The sequence below is a fragment of the Triticum urartu genome, chromosome 1A (genome assembly GCF_056163025.1).
Source record: "Triticum urartu cultivar PI428250 chromosome 1A, HENAU_Tu73, whole genome shotgun sequence".
In the NCBI taxonomy this organism is placed as follows: domain Eukaryota; kingdom Viridiplantae; phylum Streptophyta; class Magnoliopsida; order Poales; family Poaceae; genus Triticum; species Triticum urartu.
This window is the reverse complement of record NC_141873.1, coordinates 331800208-331819372: the sequence shown is the minus strand read 5'-3', so window position 1 is coordinate 331819372 and position 19165 is coordinate 331800208. Positions and strand designations below refer to the sequence as shown.

At 51.5% G+C, this 19165-nt stretch overlaps 2 protein-coding genes and 1 pseudogene across 2 annotated transcripts; 1 reads left to right on the top strand and 2 right to left on the bottom strand.

Moving 5' to 3' along the window:
- Window positions 1–514: 514 nt before the first annotated feature.
- On the top strand, window positions 515–1195 carry LOC125509830 (uncharacterized). The gene is made up of 2 exons (XM_048674856.2): window positions 515–716; window positions 832–1195. Exons 1-2 carry the CDS (start codon window positions 614–616, stop codon window positions 1050–1052), a joined length of 324 nt encoding a protein of 107 aa, XP_048530813.1. The 5' UTR covers window positions 515–613; the 3' UTR covers window positions 1053–1195.
- Window positions 1196–4008: 2813 nt separating this feature from the next.
- Window positions 4009–18925, bottom strand: LOC125509818 (sphingoid long-chain bases kinase 1). Its single transcript, XM_048674846.2, has 9 exons — window positions 18641–18925; window positions 9851–10377; window positions 9370–9738; window positions 8175–8268; window positions 8063–8100; window positions 7097–7243; window positions 6059–6158; window positions 5014–5963; window positions 4009–4905 (listed from the first exon to the last, which is right to left on the bottom strand). The coding sequence occupies exons 2-9, from the start codon at window positions 10256–10258 to the stop codon at window positions 4753–4755; spliced, it is 2259 nt and encodes a 752-aa protein (XP_048530803.1). The 5' UTR covers window positions 10259–10377; window positions 18641–18925; the 3' UTR covers window positions 4009–4752.
- Window positions 16237–18634, bottom strand: LOC147991096 (uncharacterized; annotated as a pseudogene).
- Window positions 18926–19165: the final 240 nt, after the last annotated feature.

Sequence of the window (19165 nt, the reverse complement as noted above, 5' to 3'; positions counted from 1 at the left end):
GATCCACGCACAAAAGCAGCAAACAACCGTATCGGCGTCTAATCGCTCACATGTACTTGCCGCAGCTTTCCACCTATTCGCTTTGTCAGAATGTCTGCTTATCTTCTTTAGGCCAACTTCAACACACTATTCTAAACGGATGTCTGTTTCGTCCGGGTTTCATCTCTTTGGGGCAGAAAAACGGACACCCCGTTTGTTTATGGTTGTGTAGCCGTCGATGTGCCCAACCACCCAAAGTGGGTCCGATCGCCCGTGTACAATTAATTTGGGCGGTGGGAGGTGGGTGGGCGGTCGACATGCGGGTCCGAGATGGACGAGGAGCGGGCACGTGAGCGTCCATTTGCTGTCCGTCTGACGCAAACAGGACGCATGTTTGCATCGAAAATGGGTTGAGTCGGACTCTAAAGAAATATTTTTTATGGATGAGGTTGCGCGTTGGACTGTCTCCTCGGTCCGTTTGGGCCGAAACGGACAGGCCGGTGGTCGTTGGAGTTGTCCTTATATATCACCATGGCCAGCATGCACAGGGCGCGCCAAGCCATCAGCTTGTCACCTTCCCGCCCGTGCCCGAGCAGAACACCGGAACAGAGCGAGCGAACACAAGCTAATACCCATGGCCCAGGGAAGCGATGCCGCCGCGTGCCGCTGCAGTCTGCCCCTGCTGCCACTGCCACCGCGGCGCCTCCTCCTCGTCGTCCTCGTCGCCATGCTCACCGGTAAGCCGCGTACGTGCAACCGCAAGCTCGCATGGAGTGGCGAAGCGCGAGCTGCATGCATCTCTTGAAACGTGTGCATGCATGCGTCTGATGTGGCGTGACCCGTTTTTTGCAGTGGTTTTGGTGGCGCCGCCTTCGGCGAGGGCGGCGTGGGTGGAGGACTACCCGTCGGGGGTGCCGTGCGGGGCGACGATCCCGGTGGAGCAGTGCGACCCGGGGGACGCGGCGGCCAACAGCGCCTGCATGGACGTGTGCCACTACGGCGGGTGCCGCCGCGGCGGCCGCTGCGTGTCGCTCGGCTTCGCCAGGGGACGCGGCTGCCATTGCAGGTGCTAGCCTGCCGCGCGGCAGCTTCCATGTTCTTGCACTTCGCCAGCGGTTCTTCCCGGCCTTTTTTCCCCTCTGTGTGTGTTTGAGTGGTACGATCTGTGCAATATTGCGTTGGGTGTTTTCACCTGCGCAGTCGGTGGCTTTTGTTTGCTCCTGCGTTTTTCTGCATGCACAGATTAAGGCCGCGTTTGGATTCCCTCCGCTCCGCGGCTCCGCGCCGGAGCAGAACGGCAATCCAGTTAGGGAGCGTTCGGAATCCCTCCACTCCCGAGTCAGCTCGCGGAGCCGGCGGAGCTGCAGGCTGAAAAGGTGAAGCTGGGATATACGCGCTCCGCAGATCTGTGGAGCTGGCGGAAGGCCGAACAGGCCCTTAATTTACACCATAATTTAAGGAGTTGGTTAAACCCCGCTTTACGCGCTTCGCTCCGCGAGGACTGCCGAACGCGTCCTAAGGCCAAAAGCCGTTTCTCAAATTAGAGTCACTGTCCTTCTAAACCTGAATTTAAGCAAACTGGACAAATTGAACCAAGTTAATACTCCCTCCGATCAGAAAAAAAGTGTCATGCCTTCGAACTAAGTTTGAACTAACCTTGGTTCAAACTGCGACACTTCTTTCAGATCGGAGAGAATAATATTTTTGACACATTTCATTAACAAAAGTGCACATGACATTTTTTTTAACCTAGTCTAAATCTCCACGTGCCGTGGAGGCCCCCGTGTTTCATGTCCTATTCTTCCCTATGTTCGTGGCTTCGAGAAGTGAAGTTGTGGGTAATCGGCGAGGAGGAGAGTAGGACATGGGACACGGAGCTGTCCCACATGAGGCACGAGACGTGCCTACGTATGTGTCCCACCTCTACTCTTCTTCTCCGGAGTCTGTCGTATGAACGTCATAGGTCGAGATGAGGTCCACGATCGACATGGATGAGCTGGTCTTGTGGTCGTTGCGACCGGGCAAGAACCGTGTGAACGGTGTGGCCGGCACGGAGCTGGCGACGTAGGCAGCAACATTCCCGTCCATGATCGCTTGCATCGCCTCTGTGTGTGCCTCCGCATCGATCTTCCTGAACAGGGCGTCAGTCTCTGCCCGCAGGGCGGCCAGCTGCCATCACTCGCGGCCAATGTTGTGGCGCTGCGCATGGATTGGAACAGCGGCGCTGCTCATCCCGGGAGCCTGAATTCTCCGCGACCATGGCCACAACGGCATCTTCGTTCGTATGTGATTTGTCCCTTGCCGAGCCAGTGCTGCTCGAGAAGCCGGAGGTTGTATCGCTGCTCCTCTTGCAGCATCCAAAACACGGAGACCGACAGTGCAGGTTGTGTTGGCTCCTACTCCACTACCATGACGGAGTCGTACTGCGCCCGCGTCATGGTGAAGCCGACAACCGGCGCGGAAACGGTTGAGGGCTCGACCTTATCGTCAGACGCCTCCTGCATTGTGCGGTCATCATCCTCCATCTTTCCTCCAGCGAGCTCGGAGACAGTCCGCCCTCTATGTGCCATACACGCGGGCCTGGCGGTTGTTAGCAAGGACCGCCTTCTCGTGCTTCTGCGCCGACAAGAGCCGCTTCCACGGCGCTCTGCCAATCGCCATCATTGCGTCAGCGGTCATGGACGAATGAGGAAGGAGAAGCAGAGGTGGTGCAATTTGGGTTGTGTGCGACCGTGTTTATAGCAGGCATCCATCAAGCAAAGCAGCGGTTTGAATGCGGGCGGTGGGTTTCTCGGATGGCGCACTTGTTATATGCCGAGTAGGCGGACGGACGAATAGCCGGGATCCATGCAGTAGGAAGCCGTCTCGTCGCCCAGTCTGGTCACTTTGCTCTGAGACGGCATTGAACACTGCGCGGAGAGCGAGCGAGCGGACACGGCGCCAGGGACGCTCTTGGCCAGTGTGTCCCTTCAGTCTACATCATGTTGCGGAGCGGTCGCATCCACTCTAAACCGATAGAATGTGGCGCGGGACGGCTGGAGCGGTCGCACAAGAGAGGCAAGTGTCTGCATGAGAGGGGTTTCGAATGGGACCGTTTGCCGGACACGTACGTGGCAGAGGTCCAAACGCAAAGCTCCCCTTGATTTGCGTCTGATTTGTGAGAAAACGGACTACAGACACGTTTGCGGACAAATACGTATTAAATGACAAAAGTGCGTCTGGACTGTCCGAACATTTCGCAGGCCATTTGAGGATCCGTATTAGAAATGCCCTTCTTTTTTTTAAGGAAAGAGTCGCAATCGCCAGGTGCCTTTTGTTCGCTACCCTTTTTAGCAACCTCCAGCTCGTGCTAGCTACCAACTGCGTCCTACAATTATCAAACCAACGGTTCTATATATCTTTGCCAGTGATGGTTTCCGTACCTAAATAAAGATTCTAATGATCCTGGTTACCAGAAGCGTGGCGTTTGTCGGTTTGTCCGTGCCGAATGCTTTACAGACCTTTTTTGAGGACACGGATTTGGTGAACATGGATGCACGCGCATCCTTTATGAATAATAAATTCCAAAAAAATGATAGAAAAAATCAAAAATTTCGGAATATTTTTTTTAATATACATAGTCAACCGGTGTACTCGCATATGAAGTTTCACGAAGAAATTACATCCGTGGTAATCTGGGAAAAAATGACAAAATCAAAGCTAATCGAATCTATATTAAAAAACACTGTTTAATGAATAGTATGACCGCATTTGTATTTTCTTCACTAAGAATACCATGGATGTCAATACATGATGATACTTCACACGTGAGTAGAATGATCGACTAAGGTTCATACCGCAAAAATTTCAGAATTTTTTTAGTTTTTCTAGTATTTTTTATGAATTTACTATTCACGTGGGTGCACGCACACCCATGTTCACCTTTGTATTTTTGCCTTTTTTGATGATTAATAAGTTTCAGCCCTGCAGGGGTTGTATGGTCCTCATGGACGAAATGATAAAATCAGGCATATGTAACCAACAATGTCATACTATCAAACCATGCTATTTATTCCCCAGCAGAGAACAACACATTAGTACCACATATGTACCTGCAGGTTTATCTTGACAAAGATTTATGATCCAAAACGTTTATGGCAGACAGCTGGGACAAATTACAACTCAATACATCACACTTGGCGCACAAACACAAACACAAACACAAAAAGAACTATAGGTGGGAAAGCCAGCAGCACCACAAATATCTTCTCTCCTTTTTTGGTTCGTCCAAATCCTATACTATACCGGGAACACGACATGATAGAAATCTGTTCGCGCTTTCTGTAAACGGCACAAGCTGATCAGGGACATAGCATTGGCAGTGTTTTGCTTGTCCCTCTAATGGGGGGTGACAAGCATCAAGTGGCCGGCACCAGGGACCTCCAAACAACCGCACACACCAGGTGTAGGCACCATGCTGTTCTGAACAGAACCGTCCCCCCAAGTACGCTGATCAGATAGATGGCGCTCTAGCACATCCGATACCAGCCAAAGAAAAGGCGAAACGAAGAGAGCGCAGTGGGCTGCAGACCAAATAGGCTTTACATTTCTTGGATAAATGTCACCATCTGGCACTTTCGGTCATCAAGCACCAATGTACAGCGCTGGAGTTATATGTGCCTGTCTGTCAGTGAGGCTGTTCTGGATGCAGAGGTAAAAAGATCAAGAAAGTTGCCGGTTGTACAGGTGCGAATTTCCAGGCAGATATAGGGCTGCAGGGTGATGTATTTACAGTTACTGTACAGGGTTTTTGGCTGGCCTCCCGATCAAACGACTTTGCTGAGGTAGCAAACTGCACCGGACCTGCCCCTTGACATGGAGGAGCTCCCCATCAATACCACACCCATCATGTGTATTCGGGCCTGCCTTAAGTCTCACGGATCGTACCTGAAAATAAGCACAGCAGTTTGTCAAATGAATGAAACTAGAATTGGATAATTGTTTCTGTCGTGATGAGTAAAACTGGATGCTCGACAAAGAGGAGCCAAATCCCACCTTTACATATTCCACATTCGGAAGAGAAATGTGTTTTCCAAACTGCAAAAGCACCAAAAACCTTAATAACCTTAGCCTCCCACTTCCACCAACCAGCAGCAGGTCCAGACAGTTGTCGTCATATTCAGCCTTGGGAGCAACAATCTGGGAACTTAAACTCTGCACGGTCTTGCATGAATGGTTGCATACCAATACACCGAGATAGCGCCCTTTCCTAATGACCCATCTTTCATCTAAGCTTGGGACTAGTTCCTTAGTCAGACCAAGCTCAATGTCATCTGATGGACCATGTAGCTCGATAGGAGTTTCAGGTTCCCAATTAGGTTGATTATCCCATTTAGGCTCCATATCCCACTTGGGTCCTGTATCCCACGCAGGTCCAGGATCTGAAATTGTGGATGATGTGTCTTCTTTATCATGTGTTGTGGTGCCCTTAGAAGGTTTAGTGTCATTTGTAGCAGTCAAACCTGGCCACGCTTTTTCTGTCCTTGACTTTGATTTGGATCTACGCCAGCTGGGAGTTGATGCCTGAGGATGGAGCGATTCTTCTGGTTCCTTGAAAGTACTTGTCCTCCCTAATGACTGGCGTTTTGATTTCGGATCAAGTGCCCGCACAAGTTCAGATGGTTCATTATTAGCACGTGGACTAGAAACTTCTGGTTCTCCCCCAGACATTATGCTCGTAGACATGATTGAATCAATGCTAGACAAACTTGAGGCACGTGGTAAACATTCTGCTCTCGACCTCTGAACTACATCGTCATAGAGGTCTGACGTATCAACCTTTTCTTGTCCCTCCACAATTTTATGCCCAGCACCATCAACATCTGCTACTGGAAGATACTCCAATTCAAAACTGTACTTTGGCAAGCACAGGAATTTCAGAAAACCAGCAACAATGTAACGGAGAGGACCAAAACGCTTCTGGTATTTCTCTGAGAGTTCAAGAACTGCAGCAGATAAATGGAAACTCACTTTAGTTCAAGAAGCTAATTTATATTTTAAAAATAAGAGAAAATTTCCTGAAAATTCAAGTATGTGGTACCATCACTAACAAAGCCAAAATACGAGACTGTTGTGCCAAAATGCGTAGTCCCACTCTGAATCCATTCAACAGAAAAAACATCAATAGGTGTAAAACCTCCCTGCAACGAACAAACAATTTAATGAATATTATTACTTTGACTAGATATTATATGAAAAAACATAGATAATAAAGTTGCAAGCACAATAATTGATGGTATCGACACTAAACAATTCAAATAAGTATAGGGTAGCATCTCTTAGATGAAACTACATAGTCAATAGCAAACATGACATACAGGTACTGTACAACATATTTTCACTTTGTTGGCGTCAGTGTTAAGACATGGTTGGGTGTTGCTGGCAACATGACAATAACACAGTAATGCAGAATCGAAAGAAAGCTACATCGAGGAGCGTTATGGTCGTATTAAGAGTGGAGCTGTGTTGTATTTTTGTGTGGGTCCATTGTGGAGGGATCTCAGGGAAGCCTAATGAACAATTACAAAGAAGTAACTCGCATGTGACCATGTGAGGAAGATGTACTGTCTAGCGGTCGCTACCTGCCTCATATAATAAACATGAGAAAAGATGTATGATAAGAAAGGCTCAACAGTAGGACACGCTATAGTCACGTGAATTTGGGATGAAGGTCCAACAGAACAGCTAACATTAGGGCAGTGACATACAGGCCCACACAAATGGAACCATAGGGAGGGCAGACAATTACAAATGAAAGAAGAATATTTATCTGTAAAAGAAAAGAAACAGAAACCGAAAGATATTTGGGATACTGGCATTTCAGTGTACAAGCACCATTAACCACAATTGATGAGATTTAGCTGAACCTAATTCATGATTAAATTGTTTTACATCAGGGAACTGAATCCCTAAAGGTGTATCTATGAACATAATCCTACCCAACATGATGAGTAACATTTAGGTTCTTTAATAAACTTTTTAAAATGCGACGTCAACAAATTATATGCAAAGTTGCAAAGAGGAGTTAAACATACATAGAAAACCGTCAGTAAAACTGTACAAATGAAATGTTATTTACCCTGACAATGGACAATGCTGCAGAAATTGGATCTTTAACACCCAAGACTGTCCAAACAAGTGAGTTATCAGATCCTGCAGGTATTATACCAATTGGAAGAGAGCCTGCCTCAATTTGATCATCTCTGCACAGAAGACCATTGAGTACCTACGGAATAAGTTGATTGTTGCATCAGGACCTGTAGTTAGCACCTAGCACACAAATATCTATTTTGACAACAGGGAGAGGATGAGTTCGGGAAACTACCAAACAAACAGGCTCCTTGAGTGCTCATGGAAATATAACAGTAGTAAACATACATGGCCCTCAAATGTTAAAGATTAGTATTTAGTTGGTAGTACTACTGAAACAATTTAAACCTTCTGAGTATCCAAAACCCAGCAACTTTGTTCAATGAACTCAAAATTGTTGTGGCATAGCAAAGTAGAATATGGTGTATGCAAACTTTTTATGTCCCTAGATAAAACCCCTGAACCTAGTAATTACCAATCGAGTGGGTGAAGTTAGGGAGCTAAAACATTGGTAACAAAATAAAGGTGCAGAATTTCTTTCAGGGTATTGTGGCAACCTCTTCGTTGTAGCTATTACTAATAAGAGTGTGGATTTTGTACATTCTGTGGACTATAACCCCCCCCCCCCCCCCCCCCCCCCGCGCGCCCGCATGTCAGGCATTCAAAATTAATCAAAAATTAAGTAGTAGTCGAATCCAGACCACAAATGTGTGAAATGAGTATTTGCTATGGCGGTTGGCAAATATGCTGAAAATATATGAATCCCAAAGCACAAACTGATGCTGTGTGGCCATTGGGGGAAAGTTCGGAAAATTTAGAAAATCCAGATGTATAAGAGTAATAAGACTGACACTAGGATTATCTTTTCTCGTTACTATACCACACTAGACCCTAAAAAACTAACATGACAGAGAGACCAACAAAAAGAATATGCATGGAATTAATATACACTAACCTCGTTAACAATTCCATCGCCACCGACACATACAATTCCTAGAAAGTGCAGGCAAAAAATGATTTAGATGATCAACATAAACTACTAAGGAAAGATGTAAAGATAAATATACCATCTGGACAGGTACTAAAATCAATAGTTGATACAAGAGATTTTGCATGACCAGCATGTGTAGTTTTAATCACTTCCATCTTGAAACCTGCAAGCTGTCTCTAACACTTATTATTATTATTAAACCAGACAAAAGTACTTGAGGTACAAAAAAAAACATCTGCATAAACGAGCATCACCTATAAACTTTTTATATATAACTGAATGGCAAAATGTCAAAGAGTACAGAAATGGCATTCCTAATAAATTCAGCATCCCAGAACTGAGTAACTGACATAAGAAGTCAATATAGATGTCAAAGGCCATGGAGCCGACATGACATGGATCGAAATGTTTATAGAACCGTGGTCCGAATGTAGGGCCAGGCTAATGAATGGAATCAAAGGTAAAATCAGGCTAGTGATTGAGATTGGGATTTTAAACTATACAGCATACAAGACTCAGTATTACACGTTACTAATCTAAAGTACATCAGTTTATTTTATCGTATTGCCTTTTTGCCTTCTACATGCCACCCTAAGTAAAATATATTAAGATCCACATATTATACATCTTAGTAATCAATATAACCACAAAATGAATTGAATAAGACCAGAAATGAGTTCAACTGAATGTAATGTAAGAAAGTGTTCCCAGTTTACAAAAAGAACAACCCAAATACAACTTTGCAGTATAAATTTGCAGATTTGCATAAATGACTCATTTTTACACGAATTGTGTCAACTTCAAAAATCTGGTAAAACAATGATTCGATGGCCGGATCTAGATCCGATTACATCAAACAAAAAGGTTTCTACTTAGGATCGTGATCCTAACAACATTGCATTTGAAGGTAATCAATGGTATGACAGTGTCGATGTGAGGTACTCCCTCTGTAAAGAAATATATTTCTTTATGGAGGGAATAATTTTCTAATTCATCACTTCGTAACTTAAACTAAATTGCTCAATACAGGAAGTGGTAAACAAGGAAATCTAAAACACATACATGGAAACATGTTTTCCTTTTTAGATGAGAACACATTTTTAAGTTGGGTGAAGATCATCGTAGCGACCACCGTTGAACATGTGAAATACCTTACTAATCTAATTTTGAAAGCATGCTTAATTGCTTATAAACTGAATTAATATCTTATTTGGCAACCACCCAAGTAGATGTGATCTCGGTATTAACTGCTTCTACTTAACTAGACATACCTTAAATATGGGCTCCACTTTCCCATGGAAAACTTTGCTAGATCTACCATGTCCAGATCGAGGATTCAGGATGACAAGTATCTTTGGCGGAGACCGACATTTAACATATGGATCAAGCATGGCATCAAATGGAATGAGTTCAGAAGAATGCTTTTTGCTTGATGCCATGGGGTGTGGTAACAGATTTACATAGCATTGCTGATCTGCAAAACCATTAACCCACCGAAAGGCCTCATGTGGAGCAGTAGATAGGAAACGCAAGTCCTTCTGGATTCTTCTAGGCTTCATAAAGCAGGAAAGTCCATTAGATCTCCTTTCAAGAGGGCATGCATGCACGGTGAAATGCCGAAGCCCAGAATTGTATGATACCTGTGGGTTAAGTTAAACAAGAGCTTATTATTAATGTGATATATGCTTGTGGTAAAACTCAGAAACACATATATGCTAGTTGCAGACTGAAGTCAATGAGCTAACAACTTACAGATACAATGTCCTCGAGCTTAAGGATGTTAGAGCCCCATACTAAGGCTTCAGTGGTGAGCCTAGCATCAAAACAATTACCACTAGACCCTGATCCCGACTGTTCACCTGAAACGCTTCTGTCTTTGTTATCTAATGTAAGCTTCCCAGAACAAACTTCGTATCCTAACAAATCAGACTTCTCATCTTCAATTCGGTTATCGTGAGTGCTCCCCTTTTCTGGATCTTTGCTTGCACCTTCTACATTCTTTTGCTTTAAGAATTTTGTATTGCTTGTTTCTGGAAATACAGGAGAAGGATCTTGCTCTGCTGCAGTTGGAGATCGCCTGCTACTTGTACGACGAAGCACTTTATGGATCAGTCCCCTTGGTGAAGTAAGATTCTGCTCGTGATGGTCAGACTTCTGCATCTCTTTCTTCTAAAAGTAAATCCAGTACAAGCATAGCATTGGAGCTACATGTTAGGAAAAGCCTACGACAATAAAGGCATCACTCCACAAAGCTCATGTGAAGCCACTTATGACTGAGCCTGCAGAATACATGTAACAGAACATCAAACAGATAGTAATAAAACAGATGTGTGCCTTAGTATGTTGTATAAGAAATAACTGGCAACAACTGATCAAAGTGCAATAAACTCCCTGTTATGACCGGCCAGGTCTATGGCCGAAGGAGGCCCAACAGGCAGGCTTAGGCCCGCAAGTTATCTTAGTTTTTATTTTCAGATTATGCAAGTTATCTTAGGTTAATTCTTATACAAGTTATCTTAGGTTAATTCTTCTGCAAGTTATCTAGGATATAAATATAGGTTGTAAGACTCTTTTTGGAATTAAGCAATAAGACTATTTCTATTGCCCGGCTCCCAGAGGAGCCGGAAACCCTAAACCCTAGCCGCCTCCTTCTCTCGCCGCCGCCGCACCGCGCCAGGACGGCGCCCCGCCGCCGGCCGCCGCGCTCAAGCCCTCGCCCTTCCCCCTCCTTCCCCTACTGTCTCCGACCAAGACCGGGCAGAACCCTAGCCGCTAACACCTTGGTATCAGGTACCCGGGTTTCGACCATGTCTTCCCCGCCAATCCCACCACCGCTGCCCCACGCCTCCCCCACCGCCGCTGCCACCGATTCCTCCACTACCGCCGCCGCGTCGACGGGCACTACGGCCTCCCTGTCGGCGCCGCTCTCCTCCGCCCCCGGCACCACGCCGGGCCAGGGCCAGCCGCAGCTTCCCATCCAGCCATCGCCGCAGCTTCCCATCCAGCAGCCATCGCCGCCGCCTTCCCCCCCGCCGCCGCAGTTCACACCAGAAGCTATGGCCGGCGTGCTCAATGACCTAGTCGTGGCGGTCCAGGGCATCCGTCTCTACTTGGCCAGCCCATACGGGCCGCCCCCACCGCTCCACCAGACCGCGGCCACGGGCCAGCAGGCGCTGCCGTGGTACCCCGTACCGGCGGCTCTCACCGGCGGCTACCCGGCGCTTCCCGCTCCGACGGCTTCGACGACGCCCTGGCCACAATGGCCGACGCCGTTCACGGCGCCAACCGCGCCATCCGCCTCCGCCCAGGGACCGCAGTGGCCGACCTGGACTCCACCATCCGCGCCACCCTCCACCGCGCCGTCCCTCCCGGCGGCCACGGCGCGCGCTCCACCACCGCCACCGCCCAACCCTGGGCCGGGCGGGTCCTCGCCGAGCGGCCTCCCTATCCAGGAGGCCCGCTTTCCTTCGTCGCCATCGCCGCTGCCCGACTAGCTCCACGGGCCGCCGTCGGCTCCCACGGAGGCCCGGCCCTCGTCAGGGTCCCCGTGGCAGCCCGAGGCGTCGGGCGTCCCAGGGCAGTACGCCGGGCCGTCTACCCTGGACCGGGCGCCGTCCTCCGCCCTCCGCATCGCCGAGGCCGTGGCCCCGGGCACCCCACACCAGCAGCCGCCCCGGTTCGCCAAAATTGACTTCGCCACGTACGACGGTTCCGAAGACCCGCTTAACTGGCTAAACCAATGTGACCAGTTCTTCCGTGGACAGCGCACGCCCGCGTCCGAGCGCACGTGGCTGGCTTCCTACCATCTTCGCGGGGCCGCCCAGACCTGGTACTACGCCCTCGAGCAGGACGAGGGCGGCATGCCACCGTGGGATCGCTTCCGCGAGCTCTGTCTTCTTCGGTTCGGGCCACCGGTACGCGGGAGCCGCTTGGCCGAGTTGGGCCGCCTACCATTCACCTCCACGGTGCAGGATTTCGCCGACCGCTTCCAGGCTCTAGCGTGCCACGCGCCTGGTGTGACAGCCTTACAGCGGGCGGAGCTCTTCGTCGGCGGCCTTCCCGACCACATCCGCGTGGACGTTGAGATGAAGGGACCACAAGACCTTCAGACGGCCATGTACTACGCGCGGGCGTTCGAGCAGCGTGCCCAGGTTTTGACGTCGCCACGGCCATCCGCGCCGCGTGGGGGCCGCCAGCCTCCCCGCCCGCCTCCGGCAGCACCGGCGTCCTCTACCACCGCCCCGGCCGCTATCCCAGCCCCGACACGGCCGTTCCGGCGCCTCACTCAGGCGGAGCAGCTGGAACGCAGGCGCCTGGGCCTGTGCTTCAACTGCGATGCGCCATATGCGCCGGGCCATGTTTGTCCGCGCCTTTTCTACCTGGAGACGACGGACGAGATCGAGGATGACACCCCGGAGGCCGACCTCGGCGCCCTGACTCTTGCGGAGCCCGCAGCGGCACCCGCACCGGGCCCGGCTACCGCCTTCGTGGTGTCCCTTCATGCGCTGGCCGGCATCCGTGATGAACGGACGATGCTTTTACCGGTCATGATCCATGGCGAGCGCCTGGTGGCCCTCCTGGACACAGGTTCCACGCATAATTTCCTGCCAGAGGCCACCATGCGGCGTCTTGCGCTCCAGCCGGCCGGAGGAGAGCAGTTACGGGTCACGGTCGCGAATGGCGACCGTCTACGCTGCCATGGGCTCGCCCGCGACGTGCCCATCACTATCGGCGACGAGCACTTCACCATCACATGCGCCGGCATCGATTTGGGCTGCTTCGACTTTATCCTCGGCGTCGACTTCTTGCGCACGTTGGGTCCTATCCTTTGGGACTTTGACGCGCTAACGATGACCTTCTGGCGTTTGGGTCGTCGCATTCGGTGGGAGGGCATTCGGGGGGCCGAACCCGCGCCCCCTCTTCAGCTGGCCACAGCGACCACGGAGGCCAAGCATCCGCTCTTGGACGGGCTCCTGCAGCAGCACCGGGATCTCTTTGAGGAGCCGCAGGGTCTGCCACCGGCCCGGATCTACGACCACCGTATTCACCTCCTTCCGGGATCGGCCCCTATGGCCGTGCGGCCTTACCGGTATCCACAGCTGCAGAAGGACAAGTTGGAGCGACAGTGTGCACTCATGCTTGCCGCCGGCATCATCCGCATCTCCACGTCCCCGTTTACAGCACCGGTCCTCCTCGTGTTTAAGTCGGATGGCACGTGGCGTTTCTGCATTGACTACCGTGCCCTTAATGCTCTCACATTGAAGGACAAGTTTCCTATTCCGGTTGTCGATGAGCTTCTCGACGAGCTGCACGGGGCACGCTTCTTCACCAAGCTGGACCTTCGATCAGGGTATCATCAGGTGCGCATGCATCCAGACGACATCGCCAAGACGGCGTTTCGGACTCATCACGGCCACTTCGAGTTCTTGGTGATGCCCTTTGGCCTCTCCAACGCCCCGGCGACGTTTCAGGCCTTGATGAACGATGTCCTTCGGCCCTACTTACGCCGGTTTGTGCTCGTTTTCTTTGATGACATTCTTATCTATAGCGCCTCTTGGGCAGAGCACCTCCAGCATGTGGCCATCGTCTTCAACGAGCTTCGGGCGCATCATCTTCATCTTAAGCGCTCGAAGTGCTCGTTCGGGACGCCGTCGGTCGCTTACCTCGGCCACGTCATCTCGGCCAAGGGAGTGGCCATGGATGCCGACAAGGTCGCGGCCGTCGCCGCCTGGCCGATTCCGCAGTCTCCGCGTGCTCTTCGCGGGTTTCTTGGCCTCGCGGGGTACTACCGAAAGTTCATCCGGGAGTTTGGCCTCATCGCGGCCCCACTCACGCGTCTCCTCCGGCGCGACGCCTTCTCTTGGGACGAGGAGGCCACTTCAGCCTTCGAGGCCCTCAAGGGGGCCCTCACGACGGGACCCGTACTGCAGATGCCGGATTTTGACCTCCCCTTCACCGTCGACTGCGACGCTTCCGGTGCGGGGTTCGGTGCGGTCCTACACCAGGGCGAGGGACCCCTCGCTTTCTTCAGTCGCCCATTTGCCGCACATCATCTTAAGTTGATGGCGTATGAGCGTGAGCTCATTGGGTTGGTGCAGGCCGTACGCCATTGGCGGCCCTATCTTTGGGGTCGCTCTTTCTGGATCCGCACGGATCATTACAGCCTCAAGTTCATGCTAGATCAGAGGCTCTCGACGGTGCCCCAGCACCAATGGATCAGTAAACTCTTTGGCTTTGACTTCACCGTCGAGTACCGTCCGGGTCGCCTTAACACCGTCGCCGACGCCCTGTCTCGGCGTGATGCCGATGTGGACGACGGTGCGGCGGAGGGGGCGGCCTTCTGCATCATCACCGGGCCCTCCTTCGCCCTCTACGACGACATCCGCCGGGCGACTGCTGCTGCGGCTGATTCCCTCCTCCTACAGCAGCAGTTGGCGGCGGGTGAGCTGGAGGAACCGTGGCGCCTTGCCGATGGCCTGCTTCTCCATGGGTGCCGGGTCTTCGTTCCGGCGCACGACGATCTTCGCCAGCAGGTGCTGCGCCTCGCTCACTCGGCGGGCCATGAGGGAGTGCAGAAGACGCTCCATCGTCTCCGCGCCGACTTCTACATTCCCGGTGATTGTGCCTTGGTCCGTGACTGGGTACGGTCGTGTGTGACGTGCTAGCGCAACAAGACGGAGACTCTACGGCCGGCTGGCATGCTGCAACCCTTGGAGGTCCCTACTCAGGTTTGGGCGGACATCTCCATGGACTTCATCGAGGGCCTTCCCAAGGTGGGCGGCAAGTCTGTCATTCTCACGGTGGTCGACCGCTTCTCCAAGTATGCTCATTTCATACCGCTCGGCCATCCATATTCAGCGGCATCGGTTGCCCGGGCCTTCTTCGATGGCATTGTCCGTCTCCATGGGTTCCCTTCTTCGATCGTCAGTGATCGGGACCCCATGTTCACGGGACACGTGTGGCGTGACCTTTTCCGGCTGGCGGGCGTGAAGCTACGCCTCAGCACAGCCTTCCACCCTCAGACGGACGGCCAGTCTGAGATCGTTAACAAGGTGATTGCCATGTATTTGCGCTGTGTTACAGGTGATCGCCCTCGTGCATGGGTGGACTGGCTCTCGTGGGCAGAGTACTGCTACAACACCTCTTTATCACTCCGCCCTGCGAGCTACGCCCTTTGAGGTGGTGTATGGCCGGCCACCCCCGCCGATCCTGCCGGTTGATCCGGCCTCGGCGCGGACCGAGGTAGCCGGGGCCCTTCTGAGAAGTCGTGATGAGATGATCGCGGAGATCCAGCAACGACTCCTGCAGGCCCAGCAGTTGGCTAAACGTTACTATGATGGCCACCATCGCGAGGCGGAGTACGCGGTGGGTGATTGGGTCTGGCTGTGTCTACTTCACCACTCTACGCAGTCCTTGGACCCCCGCGCGAGGAAGAAGCTCGGTCCTCGCTATGCCGGTCCCTTTGCGATCCTGGAACGCATTGGAAAAGTGCCTTACCGTCTGCAGCTTCCGGCAGGCGCCCGGATCCATGATGTCTTCCATGTCGGGCTGCTCAAGCCATTCCGCGGCGAGCCACCTGCGGCACCGCCGGCTCTTCCACCGGTCACGGACGGGCGTCTCCTTCCTGAACCAAAGAAGGCGTTGCAGGCTCAGCTGCGCCGAGGCTCCTGGTACGTCTTGATCCGGTGGACTGGACTACCAGAGGAGGATGCTACTTGGGAGCAGCGCGAGGAGTTCCTCCAGCACTACCCCGACTTTCAGCTCGAGGACGAGTTGTTTGCGCAGGCGGGGAGAGATGTTATGACCGGCCAGGTCTATGGCCGAAGGAGGCCCAACAGGCAGGCTTAGGTCCGCAAGTTATCTTAGTTTTTATTTTCAGATTATGCAAGTTATCTTAGGTTAATTCTTATACAAGTTATCTTAGGTTAATTCTTCTGCAAGTTATCTAGGATATAAATATAGGTTGTAAGACTCTTTTTGGAATTAAGCAATAAGACTATTTCTATTGCCCGGCTCCCAGAGGAGCCGGAAACCCTAAACCCTAGCCGCCTCCTTCTCTCGCCGCCGCCGCACCGCGCCAGGACGGCGCCCCGCCGGCGGCCGCCGCGCTCAAACCCTCGCCCTTCCTCCTCCTTCCCCTACTGTCTCCGACCAAGACCGGGCAGAACCCTAGCCGCTAACACTCCCCCTCCCCCCCCACCCCCCTCGAGCGCCCCTCCCCTCCCCCTGCCGCCGCCGGGCAAAGCCCAGGCAGATCCGGCGGCGGTGGGACCTTTCTCCCCAGCGGCTTCCCCCTCGAGCGTGGGCTCGACGAGGCTGACGGAGCGGAGCTTCACTGGGCCTGGCGTGGCGAGCACGCGAGCAGCGCGGCGCGACCCTGTGGGGACGTGGCTGCGGCTACTTGGCTGTGCCCCAGCGAATCCTGGCGGCGGAGGCTGCGAGCTGGCGCGTCAGCAGCCACGGTCGACGGCGGCGAGGTGCAGGGTGGCAGATCCCTGTGATGGTGCCACTAGCGCCACCCGGCGGCTGTTGCACTGCGCTAGCCGGTGCTCCCGTACTTCGACGGTGATGATAAGTGGCTTCCTTCTCGGTGCTGGTGGTCCTCTCCGGTGATCTGCTTCCCTGTCTCCTGTCTGCCCTTGCATCGGTGGTCTTTGGGGGTCTGTGGTCTTGGGCCAGGGCGAAATCCCTGCGCGGCGACGGCCTGCGCTGACAACGGCGACACCTGAGGATGCCGTTACCTCCATGGAGGCGCTGTCAAGGCCCTGACTGGCCCCTCTCCTCGAGCACCGGGGGAAACCCTTAGTCTAGTTCGCTGGACAAGGCAGCGGCAGCGGCTCATCGCCGTCCCCTTCTTGAAGGCGCTGCTTGGGTTGCACTTGGAGTCCCTGATGTGGCAGCTGGAGATGGTGGCCTCCCCGGTCTTTCCGGCGAGGCTTGTTGGCGATGCATTGCTGTGATGTGGGCTGCAGCATAGGGCATGGGCATCTAGGGCGCAATGTACGCCAGTGCCGGCGTGTCCAAGACGATGGCTTCCCTAGTTCCGTCCAGATCCTGCCATCCGCCTGCCAATTCTCCTAGGCACAGGGGTGGAAGGTACGTTGGCCCAGGCAGCCCTGGAAATGTGGTCTTCTTTGGAGGCACCTGCCGCCTGGCAATGGCTGTGACGTGGCCTTGACACTCTGAGTCTAGCTTCCTCACCATTCATGGTTAGAGGCTGGACAAGGTGAGACCTTTCGTCGTTGCTGTCTGTAGGTGGTGGCACCTCCTCACCTGCTCATTTGGTGAGGACGGTGGTGTGTGTGCGTGTGTCCCTCCTGCTGGGAGGTTGTACCTGTACCTGTATTCTCTTCCTGTTCAATGAAATGAAACGCAAAGTCTTTTGCGTTTTCTCGAAAAAAAAGTGCAATAAACTAGGAGTCCAGAAAAGTACATAGGCCAGCTACCTAGTGGTCACTTGTGGGTTACATACCAACATATACAGATCTAAAGAAATTAAACCACCCTCCCTGAACTATGCCAGACATACAAATATTTATAAATGAAACTGGAACACTGCAAAAGAATATTTAACTTAGCATCTGGAATTTATCTCCAACATAATAAACATGCTCCTAGTTTGCATACTCACCAGGTTTGCATGTTAGTCAATGTAGTGCCTTCCTACAGCACAGTAACATACTGAAACTAAACAGTCAACTAGGAAGCGATAACTTCTAGACAAACGGGTACATACAGGTAAGTATGTAACGAACTGGGTAATATAATCTAGACTATGAAGGGCGAAAATCATCAAATACCAATTGCATGCTCCTGGTTTGACCAACGAAGCCTGGACATTTCGTAATCCTACCTGAAGTGTCATGGTTCATAAATATAATACTGGAAGCCATGCTGCATGTCTGGAAAGGCCAAGGCTACAAACAGCTGGGGAATGCTTCTAAGGATCCCTAACCAATAGATAGCGACTAAGGAAAAGACTACAAAGCAACCTAAGGGAACATCATGTTAGGTACAACATAGGCGGGTTATTTAAAAATATACAAAAAGGTGAAAAACTCTGTCTACCTAACTTGAGCAATCTGAATGCAAAAGCTTTTCATTGGAAGGTACCAAGCAACTTCTAACAAAGTGTGCCCCATTCCAGCTTTAAAGCTGTCACTAGCAGCTCTGGTAAGGACAGGCAGCTGAAGCTGATCCAACCGCAGCCAAAATCTAAATGTCACGGTTCAAAGCTCATAAGTAAAAAATAATAATCCCCTGCTTAGTTTAAAAATAAAACCATACAGCTTTGCGATAAAATCTCGCGGCGCTACATAATTCCACACAGCAGGAACTAAAGGATTTTCCCAGACGACTAGCAGTAATTTCCTAGCTCGATTGAAATTGAAGGGCGTCTTAGTCTTACTTCTGAATAAAACTACTTCAAAATTTTCCCAATTCGACCATGCAGACATTAGGGGTGGATCCAGATGGGCGCGCACAGAATTTGTGGAGGCCAGTGAGGTTTAACCAATCGCTGGATTGCAAAAAAGCTCGTACCTCGAAAACCAATGGCCAAAATTGCAGACGGGGTCCAGACGGCAGGGTCGCGACGAGGTGGAACGGGGACGGCGACGGCGGCGAACCGCGTGAGAGGCGGAGGGGTTGCGGGGGTGAGGCGGAGGGGTGGCGATGAGCTACGGCACGGCGGCAGCTCTAGGGCTGGGCACAGCGGTCGGGTTGGAGCTTGGGTAGGTCAGGACTAGGGAGAGGACGAAGAAGAGGAAAGAATGGTGCACAGGACGGTGGAGAGGAAACCATGGAGCAGGTGGATTTTGACTCCGGGTGCCTGGAGCAGCTATTTGATTCGGAAAGAAACAAAAAATGGTAAGGTGTTTTATTTTGGAACTTGGACTTTTTTTTCAGGGCATGTACATTTTGTAATTTTTTTTATTAGTGTATGCACCAACGTGAAGAATACTCCCTCCGTACTACATACATCCCTTTTTATTCATTTTGATAACAAGTATTTCCAAACGGAGAGAGTATATAAGAAAAAGCGAGGTGGGTATATTTTTTTAAAAG